At 37.5% G+C, this 11,810-nt stretch overlaps 1 protein-coding gene across 2 annotated transcripts in view; it reads right to left on the reverse strand.

Moving 5' to 3' along the window:
- Nucleotides 1–2,650, reverse strand: part of LOC134806872 (uncharacterized) — a 72,371-nt gene extending 69,721 nt beyond the window's left edge. For both annotated transcript variants that reach the window (XM_063780286.1, XM_063780284.1), the window contains exon 1: nucleotides 2,206–2,650. In XM_063780286.1, the coding sequence (XP_063636356.1) occupies nucleotides 2,206–2,302 (97 nt within the window). In that variant the 5' untranslated portion in view covers nucleotides 2,303–2,650. The remainder of the gene's footprint in view (nucleotides 1–2,205) is intronic.
- Nucleotides 2,651–11,810: the final 9,160 nt, after the last annotated feature.

The raw sequence follows: 11,810 nt of genomic DNA on the forward strand, positions 1-11,810 counted from the left end.
AGTCATGGCAAAGTCGATGGAGGAACTCAGCATGATGCTCGATGACCTCAACCGAGTTTCACAACGGGTGGGCTTGAAAATGAACATGGACAAGACGAAACTTATGTCAAATGCCAATGTTGTGCCCATCCCAGTCTCTGTTGGGAACTCGGTACTCGAAGTTGTTGACTCGTACAAGTACTCGTACTCGTACCTAGGACAAGTAGTCCAATTAGGTAGGTCCAACTTCGAGAAAGAGGTCAACCGCCGAATCCAACTCGGTTGGGCAGCGTTCGGGAAACTACGTAATGTCTTTTCGTCCGACATCTCTCAGTGCCTCAAGACGAAAGTCTTTAATCAATGTGTGTTACCAGTGATGACTTACGGCTCCGAAACGTGGTCTTTCACTATCGGCCTCATCTCAAAACTCAAAGTCGCTCAACGAGCTATGGAGAGGGCTATGCTCGGAGTTTCTCTGCGTGATCGAATCAGAAATGAGGAGATCCGTAGACGAACTAAAGTCACCGACATAGCCCACCGGATTAGCAAGCTGAAGTGGCAATGGGTAGGCCATATTGCACGCAGAGAAGATGGCCGATGGGGTCGAAAAGTGCTCGAGTGGAGACCACGGACTAGCAAGCGCAGCGTAGGACGTCCACCCATAAGATGGACAGACGACCTTGTTAAGGCCGCCGGAAGTCGCTGGATGCGGGTCGCTTCCAACCGATACGAATGGAGGTCCAAGGGGGAGGCCTATGTTCAGCAGTGGACGTCTTATGGCTGAGATGATGATGATGATGAAGGATAGTTTCCTTAAATTTTATTTTTATATTTTTCTTCCTTACTATGCTGTGTAGATACGATAGTGAATTAGTGATTGGTTGATTACTATTAAAAAAAAAGGAAACATAATTTTAATGGAAGAAAGCGTGTTTCCCTTAAAAAAATCCGCGTTTTGCTATATCTTGTTGATTTTGTAACAGCAAAACAAAATAATGTCCAAATAAATTTCTAAACGCTTTTACCGTTTTTATTTATACACTAAGGATAGTTTCCTTTGATTTTGTTTTTATATTTCTCTTTCTTACTATGCTGTGTAGATACGATAGATTCATATAGGATTCATAATCCCGCCCATCTCTCCTAAATAAACAATAATATTTTGACCCGTGCCAATTGGAAATTAAGCAGAATAAACATACATTATGCTTTGTTACTTCTTCTTCCTCGCGTTGTCCCAGCATTTTGCCACAGCTAATGGGAGCCTGGGGTCCGCTTGACAAGTAATCCCAAGAATTGGCATAGGTACTAGTTTTTACGAAAGCGACTGCCATCTGACCTTCCAACCCAGAGGGTAAACTGGGCCTTATTGGGATTAAACCGGTTTCCTCACGATGTTTTCCTTCACCGAAAAGCGACTGGTAAATATCAAATGACATTTCGTACATAAGCTCCGAAAAACTCATTGGTACGAGCCGGGGTTAGAACCCGCGACCCCCAGATTGCAAGTCGCACGCTCTTACCGCTAGGTCACCAGCGTTTTTTTTTTGCACTAAGTGAATGTCATCAAGCATTTTTTTTTAATTTCATTTAAAATATAGAGATTAAATCAATGAAATTTATTTATAATCCCGCCCATCTCTCCTAAATAAACAATAATATTTTGACCCGTGCCAATTGTAAATTAAGCAGAATAAACATTTGCTTTGTTACTAGAATAATTATATACGGATATATCAGTAGATGAGTAAAACGTGCGTCGTTTTTCAATTTAATTCCAGTAGGTACATTCTATTAATATATTTTAATAAATGAGAGGAAACCTGTGCCGGGTACCCAGCATGGGACGTATTGGGTGATAAGGATAATGATACTTTAAAAGCTTTAAAGGTAGAATATATTTTATCAATGTAAATTTGATGTTTAAAAAATAATTATATAGATAGGAATTGTATAACCGCTGAAAATTATTTAAAAGAATTAAATAATTTTAAGTTACCATGTTAAATTAGACAACTCAATTAATCCCTTTTCAATTAATGTAGATTAAAAGATAACAACACTGATCTACTAATCTCTCGCTCATTCCTTTTCAACTTAGTCATTATCTAACTAACAACCAAATCATTCGAGTATGACAAAACACTCCAAACTTAACGGTCTCGTGCACCGAAGCGTGTCGAGTTACGTAGGGCTTTCATACCCAATTTGACCCTTCTAACTTACCATTGAAACAGGTAAGGAACCACAAAAGTGTGGTGCAAAATTTGGTGAACGCGGAGCGCCTGCAATCCCGCCGTCGCACCATTTTTAACAACACCATCGAACCACCATGCCACTTATCCAGTACGGTTGCACTTGTTATTCACGAGTGACGCAACGCAACCGAAGTTGATTGTGGAGCAGGCAGACGAGCGCTCACCGCTACGAGAGGCAACAGACTGAGGCGCGATAGGGCTGCTTGCCTGACGGCGGGGGGTGTGTATCAACTCTGCATCCTCACTTCCCTCTAAACCACGTGCCGCGTTAGTCAATTTTCGTTTGAATTGCCGGCTACTTTGTATTTTTATTGTGGCCGTTAAACGAAACATCATTAGGAACGATCGGAGTTTATTGTTGCTCGCCACTGTTAATATAATTGAATAGTTCCTGTTTTGCTTTTTTCTGCTAGAATTGGTAAAAGCCGTTTTATATTTGAATGACAAAATTAAGGAAATCGCGTTATTTATAGGTATTTAACGACTTCTGAAACACAAAGAGGTTAACTTAATAAAAGTGTAAAATTAATTTATAATTTGAGTAGTTATTCGACTAGTTCCATATAAATTAATATTTCAGATCACATATTGTACTTAGATTCTCCTCTTCCTGGAACATTTTTCATTTTTCGTAAACTCCATGCCTACTTACATAAAAGTACAAATCTACGCAGTAAACCAGGCCGGGCCTCTTGGTTTTCTGATAAAACTGAGGGCCTAGCGCGGCACCGCAAACTTCGCCCATTGCGACCAACTTTGACGACACTTTCGAGAGCGTTGTCGTTATAAAATCGCCGTTATGTTATTCTTTTGAACCAGATAGCGGGCTATGGGATGATTTCGTATAAGTTAGGGAAAAGATGCTGCCTATCGCTGCCAACTGTACTTAAAGGGTTTTTAGGGATATTTTTCATTAAAATAAAACTATATTGCAACTACTAAACTAGGTTAACCTAACAAATCATTAACATAATATTATTTCAATATATTATTAACACTAAAAAAAACCTTAACTAAAAAAGGAAAAACCGACTTCAAAAAGGATAAAATAAAATATTATCCATTTTTATCCGCTAGCAACCAATATGTTTGAAGTCGGGGCCAAGCCAAATCTCAAAAGCGTTAACACACTGTGCAACCGAAAGCCATTAGAATTGAACCTTGACAAAAGTTTCTTAGAACCTTACAGTGAAGACAAATCGCTAAACGTGAAATACAGCTAGTATTCAATATTACTATACTAACCTATGTTTATACGCAAATAAAGTGATGTTTGCATTAAATCAAAACATAACAAAGCAATAAGCAAATGGAGCCCTATTAAATTTAATACCCTCTTATAAATGCACGTATAACGAAGCACTTCGCGCAAATTACACTTTTCCACTTGCATCAATGCGCGGACATTATTTATCTCTATTCACGCTTCCACATTGCACCTACCAATCGCGGTTACAACCTGGATAAGGATGAAAATATCTTTTTACTATACACAGTTAGTACAAATGAGAGCGTTCAACAGTTTATTTATTTAATCTAAATATTAAAAAAGATGGACGTTATGCCAGACGGCTTATGTAGAATAATTGTGTAGATACTTAATTTTTTTATTCATTCTAACATTACGATTGTTTAACCTAGTTACCTGGTAACGTGTATAAGGTATATTGTTATGGGCCTGCATTTATTGACGATTATTTGTAAACAAATAGGTATTACTGCAATGTTTTTGCCGCCAGAGTGCAGCACTAGCACATATTGTAAACCATAAAGTAACTTATACTTAGGCCTTAAACAGTTTTTTGACAGATTTTCACAGATAATTTGGTACGAATAAATTTGTCATGTAAGCATCAGGGGCAGTTTATTTATAGAACGCTAAAACAGATATTTCGTAACCTGTCTCTCTATCCCTCGAATATGTAAGAGTGATAGAGAGACAGATAATGGAATTTTGATTTTCATGTTTTGCGGTAGGCGCTCCTATTTGTGCTAGTGGCGTCCCCGGCGCAAAGTTTTGCTTAATATTGAAGAGCTGCTCTTTCCGCGTGCGTACATACGCTGCACGTGTGTACTCATTCGGATTACACCCATATAGGACCAAATAAAGGTATTAAAACGATTTCCGGCTTGCTTGGAATTAATTCCTCAAAACTTTTTTTTTTCTAATTTGATTGGCCTGGTAGGTACGTACAATTTTCTTTATAAACTAATGGAAGTTGTCCAACCAGACCAGCTAAAATACATAGCGATTGACCATTTTTTGCGCATAAAATATATATATCTAGGCTATGTTAAAATAAAGAGATACGAAGTTATGAATCGTTAAGCGCTAGTTGTTCACACTGTCGGTGAGTTCTTTTTCTAAGAGAAAACTCTCTTCAAAAGCTGCTCAGTACTCGTTGATCGCCACCCGGTCGTACGCCTGTCTTTACTTGTTGCAGAGGGCCTACCGCGAACCACGTTCGACGTGTTGCCTCCCTGTCACACTTACGAACGAATTTACAAGTGCGACAGAGAGGCAACACGTCGAACGTGGTTCACGGGCCCACTAACTACGGTGAAGCGTTGCGTAATAATCTGCAGTTAAGCAGAGATAAATTGGTGGAGTAAAGTGCGACATGATCATAGAGAACATGACAATATTTTTTTTTAATCTAAAGCAAAGTTAGTGAATTGCATGATTATAAGCCACTTATATAAAATTAAAACCAAAAAAATAAGTGACATACATTTTTGTTAGGACTCCGCAGACGACAAGGACACCTTATAACTAAGTAGTTTTTTAGTGTTTAGCAAAAACTTTTTTGCTTGTCCGTCTGTCCGTCCACTAAACACTAAAAAACTGAAAAAAATTCGGATACCTACCGATAATCTCCCTCCGAAAGTCCAAAAAATGTTCGAGAAAATCATCTCCTCCTCCAGCCATATATATTATATATGTCGGCGGCCAATCGTAAGATCAGGCATATCGTGAAATTCCTGGATATATCGTGAAACGTGAAAATCTTTGACTCGCTCCCTGAGTCGACGTAGCCCCGCTACGCGGGACTCCTATTTCTGGGCAGTTTGCCCTTCGGGCATCTGAAGCAACCTAACGAACCTATCCTATCTATATGTCGGCGGCCGATCGTAAGATCAGGTATATCGTGAAATTCCTAGGCATATCGTGAAACGTGAAAATCTTTGACTCGTTCCCTGAGTCGACGGATTCTATTTCTGGGCAGTTTGCCCTTCGGGCATCTGAAGCAACCTAATGAACCTATCCTACGTCGTCGTCAAAACATTCATTACACAGGAACATTACGATCTGCCTGATCTTACGATCGGCCTACGACATGTATATTGGTTTGATGTGACTATCGTCAAAACATTACACAGGAACATTACGATCTGCCTAATCGTACGATCGGCCTACGACATATACAAGCAGTTGTTCATGATGATGACAATTACCAAATTGGTAACTTTGTTGAAATCAAATTTACAAATCTACTGACAATGGTGATACTACCTACCACGGCCCATTAGGACTTCGGGCACAATAGAAGCTCATACATCACAAAGCAATGAAGTTATGCATAATATGAATCTATAATATTTTTTCTCTACGTAAAATATGACAATAAGTAGAATCCTCAAATAGGATTCATTAAGTAATCCCACATTAATACCGATTTCGTGCATTAATCTGTATATGTTCGTATTTTAAAACGCGGCCTAGGCCGTAATCCAGGCTGAGCCGGCTCTTTATTGTACATTCCGCAGCAAAGTGGCCAGCGCCTGAAAGCCGAGTGAACGTTCATTTGCATGAAATGTAACATAATGCGGCTTTTAACTCTCTATAAGTAAGGCCTTGTTTGAGGAACAATCGGCAACGGAGTTTCGTTGGTACTGGTAAATAAAATAAAGCTAAAAAAACAACGGGTTGCACTCCAGGAGTGCCTGCAGAAGTCAAAACTCAATGACATTGTAACAGTTTTTCGATCAGGTCACGTGTCCGTCTTACGTCTTACGAATGTTACGGTCACGTGACCTGTCGCGAGTTTAACATTTTTTCCCCATCACAAAAAGTGCACAGCGCCGCTAAAGAAGTTTTCACTTCAAAAACACTTAGGTATTATATACATACTATTATAATATACGATATTTATTCGTCCTCCTCGCTGTCGAGACCTCAGGCTGCTGCTGCGCTGAGGATAAGTCCTTCCTCAGGGAGCTGGGTCGTCGCCTGCTTGAAAGGGGCCTTGACCCCTGCTCCGGGTTTTTCCTGATGCAAAGGTTGTCCATCGCAATCCAACGCGGCAACGCAGCGTGTGTGATGGGTACCTTTGCGACGGGGGTAACCCGGGACAGTCTTCACTAGGTAATTTATTTTATACATATTAAGTTTATTATATATTTATGTTTAGTTTTTAATTCGTTTTATGTTTAGATTATGTGCTATTTTAGTAATGAAATAAACGTTGTCTACAATTAAAAAAGTATACGATATTATTTATGTACATATCTAAAGTGGTATACTGCGGTAATTGGCTAATAAGCAGTATGCCTTGGCAATAAACGTAGGTTTAATTTATTACTTTAATATACCCCTTATATACACTCGTATTTAAATACATTGCTTTCGGCAGGCGTGGCTCACTTCGCGATTTCGTCGCTTTGCTACAGGTAGCTAAAAGTACATCCGTTCGGCCCCAATTTTGGGGTTTGCCATAATCCGCGCGTGGCGCTGTCGCCACCTAGCGGCCATATCTGTGCTGATCGTAACAGACGCGTTTTGTTAGAGAGTGAGTCTTCTGTACCTAGTACTATTATTTATTCTGTGCTTTCGATCTATTTCGATGCGTCTGACTATTTTGTTTATCCACTTTTTTACAATAAGTAATTTTATTAATCCTTGGTTTTAATTGGATATGTTGTACATTTGCAATTCTGATATTTAACTCCCCATTCCATAAGTAACGATCCTTTTACCTAACCGCCCGATTCGAACTTTAAGATACGTCAATTAATAGATCTAGAAACGATATGGATTAGATATGTCAGTGTCAAAAGTGACGTTTATTCAAACAAAAACGTCACTTTTGACACTGACACATCGAACAGAACAGTTTATTATTAATAGAAAACGCTCAATAAATACCTACTACAAAAGTTTTTTTCCTACTCGTCGACTGTAATGGTTCAATTAAGATTTCGTACCTATACCAAATGGTATAGCTACATTGTGGCCTAGGTAATTGCCTAGGCCACATACTCGACGAGTGGCATGGGACGTAGCCTGGGAAGTAACTAGGCAGAGACATACAGGCCTATTCGGATTTCGAGATAATCACAAGATCTTGAGACGATTTAGAGATCAACTAGATCTACATTAGATATCGACTAGATGTGACTTGGATATCTAAGTCATAACTTGTCGAAATCGTTCAAGAAGACCTCCAAAATCGCGGAAACGTCAAATTTGACATATCTACCTTACAAATATCTTTAAATTATCCGTATCGTAACTTGTTGAAGTCTAGTAGAAATCTAATTCATTTTCCGAATCGAGCCGATAGTCAAGTGTGTCCGCGCTACGCGTCGTCGGCTGCCATGCTGCCCTGCATACTTACTTCCCATACCACCCGTCGAGTGTGTGGCCGGGGTAAAACTCCCATATCCCACCAAAAACATAAATGTGGAAGTATGCCAAGTTCTTTTAAACGGTTTCGCTAATGGATAAAAACTTGCCATGTCACATGACTGAGTACATAACATAACAACCCATTTTAAGCAATTGAAGAACGTGGTAGACCACGCCCTAGCCCTAGAGGGCCTTTGAAAGAACTTGTTTCCCGGGTAGATCTCTTGAAGTTCCTTCACATTTATGTTTTTGGTGGGATATCAGTATTTTTGTCAAGTAGGTATAAATAGATATATTGTTATGAACAATTATATATTATATTATTATGCCCCGGCGCCCAATATTTTTTTTAACCTCAATAGTGGTCCGAAATGGTTCTTGTATAATATTACCCACGCCACGGCACCTTTGCCACCTTTGCCACCTTTGTTGTGTCACCTTTTTTGCTTTGCGAACTTGGGTTTAAATACCGGGTGTGGCCTGTAACATGAGCAAAAAATTAAACTGTAGGCTGTGCTCCTCATACTGACCAACATTTGTTCAGCGACTTTTAAAAATAACTTGTGGTTTGATTTTTAATACACTTTAAAGTTTATTCTAAGACGCAATGTATTGCGAATTTTGTTATGTTTAAGGCGTGACAAGCAACGGCAATCACAATGATATGGCGTGGCGATGGCGTCCATTGAAGATAATATTTATTTTGAATGAAAAATAGGGAGTATAAATACTTCATAATTTTTAAAAGTTGTTGAACAAAAGTGTCACCGTTTGAGGAGTACAATCTATGTTTTAATTATTTGTTCGTGTCACAGGCCACACCCGGTATAGATTACCTAATTTAGGTCACTTGACGTACCTATTCATAATTATCGTTACTATAACTTCATTGGTTAGCGATCAACATTAGGTGTGATTATAAATTCCTATAATTTGTAAAAAAATCTACGGAACATTCTTATCTTCTTACTACATCCTCTATCCAGCGCTTAGTGGTTTCAACTTCTGATTGATACTTATGAAATTAGGTCAGGGAACAAAGATCGTTCAAATTGCCTATATAATGCCTAGGAGAGAGGCAGTTAACCGGGAAAAATGCAAAACGCTTTTAACGCCTCAGAGGCGGTGCTGAATAAGTAATTTATGTTTTGAATTAAGACGTTGTTATGTTTTGCCGGAGGCCATCTTGATTTTTCTTACGCAATATTTATTCTGTACTTAGTCCATAAATGGAATTACTTAGATGGTTTAATGAGTCTATATTTTTAATAAGACCGGATAGTGATGTTGTTTATGAACTAAGTACTAAATTGAAATGTATCATTTAATTTAATTAATTCATAAATATCCTGGATATTAAACCGAAAAAGTGACGTAGGTACTTGATTTTCATAAAATTTATTGGTTACCCGTCTCTTCCGTTTTTAATTACTTACACCGAGAAAACGAACTAACTTACCTAACCGAAATCAACTGCCTTCCGTGAACTAAATTAGGAGCACAAACATTCCCTTAAGCAAACCGTATGACTTCGAATAAGGTGTCGGACAAACATGCGGCGAAATTGCCGTCCACTTTATTTATTGCGTGACCCTAAACTTTCTTAGATCTGTTAACATTGTTTTTATTTGGTAGATAACGTCCCGTTCGTGGCTGCGTGACCAATGAAATGTTTGTTGATTTTTATTTTAATATACTTTTTATTAATATTGATTTGTTTTTTTATTATTATTACTTTATTTGCCCTTTAATGAATATAACGTCATGTGTAATAGTAAAGTCCACTGAACATGAAAGTGTTTGCACAAAGTTAAACCTCTGAGTAAATGTTATGTCGTGTCAACGAAAACAACTTCAACATTAGTTATGTGTTAACACGCAAAACTAGCAACACTTACCTACTAGATTCGTTTAGAAGCATAAACAAAAATTTTAGTGGCCTTTTCAAAATAAATTTTGCCTTATTTATAGCTTTTCCCCTAACTCTGTCATTTAGTGGGCTCAAAAAGTGTCTCGATAATATTTATAACAATTCTAAATACTGTCTTCAAAATGGGCTATGGCAGTAAATAGAGCTTTTGAAAATCTACTGCCGCGGTTGCAGCTACCATATAAAAAAGTACTATACGATTTATACCACCACCACAGGCCAGTACACATAAAACCAGTAAGGGCCTCCATATATTTATTATACCAGACAATTGCGACCAGTGGATGTCTATCTAGATTTAGATCTAGATCAAATCTTATTGGTCACAGAAGAACTTTTGTCACAGTATCTAGATTAATAGCCCTCGTTTTATAACCGATACCCGAGCAAGCGAAATACTCCAAACATGAAACATAAGCGTAGCGAGTGGTTCGAGACATAGAATCTTGAACGTTGTGAGGGTTTCAAGACACGAAGGTTAAACGATGCAAATGCAATTTTCTCTTCGGTTTCTTGAATAATAAAGAGATCCATTATGAGCTGGTGTGTTGAAAATTATATTTATAAAATTTCTCTCGTGAAAAATAAAATGTCTACAAAATGCGATTTGTTTTCTGATAACAGTTATATTATGGCACCAAGCAGCAAAGAAAGTCGTTCCGAAGATATATTAACGTAGAAAATTCTAGAGAGGCGAACCTAGTCTTAGTTTATACAGTACGAGAATACTGATTTAGGGTTATTAAAAAATGCAACATCATTATTCAACAGACATTTGCTAACATTACAATATAACATAACATACAATTTTAACATTTTTATTATGAGTAAAATATTTTTTATTTAATATTATTCGCCCATCCATCTACTTGCTATGCTACAGATCCCAAACAAAACCAAAACAACGGGCCAATTAAATTTATACACACAATTAAGACAGTATGTCACATCCGTACATCACCAGATAAGCAACGATATAATTGCGAGCACGGTACGAATACATGATGCTTATTACCCTTGCTGTTATATACGAGAAATTTAGTGTTGCTGTGTTTCTGAACCCTGTTGTAAATCTTCATGTCGAGTCTCATATTTAGGTAACTGGATACTGATAAAAACGTGACACAATTTCTGTAAAGATTTCGCGATAACAGTTCGTACTTAGATCCGCACAAATTGTTATTATTGTATTTACCGATAGGTTCTAGTTATAAAGGAAACATAAATAAAATTGTAAATGTATGGCGTCGTGAAGATATAAATATTATTTTCCATTTGTTGAAATACCTACTGCCCAATTAACATGAGAAACAAATCAATTTCACTTTTCTTTTAATAAACTGTTCACTTAAATTACTTTTAAACAAGTTGAGTTTGTTTGTTAGGTAAGTACTTAAATAGGAAATTCTAAGTGAAATAATATTCGTTATTAGGTGATAAGAACTGGAAAATTGACATTTTCTTTTTCATTATTTGAAGCGGAATATAATAATGCTAAAGAATTTTTTTTTTTCGTGATAAAAGTCTCAATCGAGCGTGACTTGGCTTCGAAAAGCCAAGATGGTAGATTTGATATTGCTGACTTTCTAGATCTAACAAATAAAAACAAACGTGGGTACAGTTATAGAAAATATGAAACAATATTTTAGTGTACTTTTCTTTAAAAAACTTCTTTTCTTATTTGAAAAAACTTGAAATGTCGCGAACGAGTGTTATATGATTTGGTATTAAGTAAGTTGTTCTGTTGGCATTAATTTAAGATGCAGATATGTATTTTATTTAAAATCTAAACTGACTAAAGGGAAAGTCAACTGTCATAATTATAAATTAATTAAAAATAGCTTATTTTCCATCCCAAATTGCAATCCAACGCATTCCCTCAAATACTTTAACACATTCAGGTCCAAGAACCCGACAGTCGGCTACACTGTTCGTAGCGACTACGCGCTCCATACGGCGAAAACGTGGCTACGCGCTACGAGCGTAACCCGTAGCACTTAGTGGCAATGAATGT

Source organism: Cydia splendana, chromosome 3 (assembly GCF_910591565.1).
Source record: "Cydia splendana chromosome 3, ilCydSple1.2, whole genome shotgun sequence".
Taxonomy (NCBI): domain Eukaryota; kingdom Metazoa; phylum Arthropoda; class Insecta; order Lepidoptera; family Tortricidae; genus Cydia; species Cydia splendana.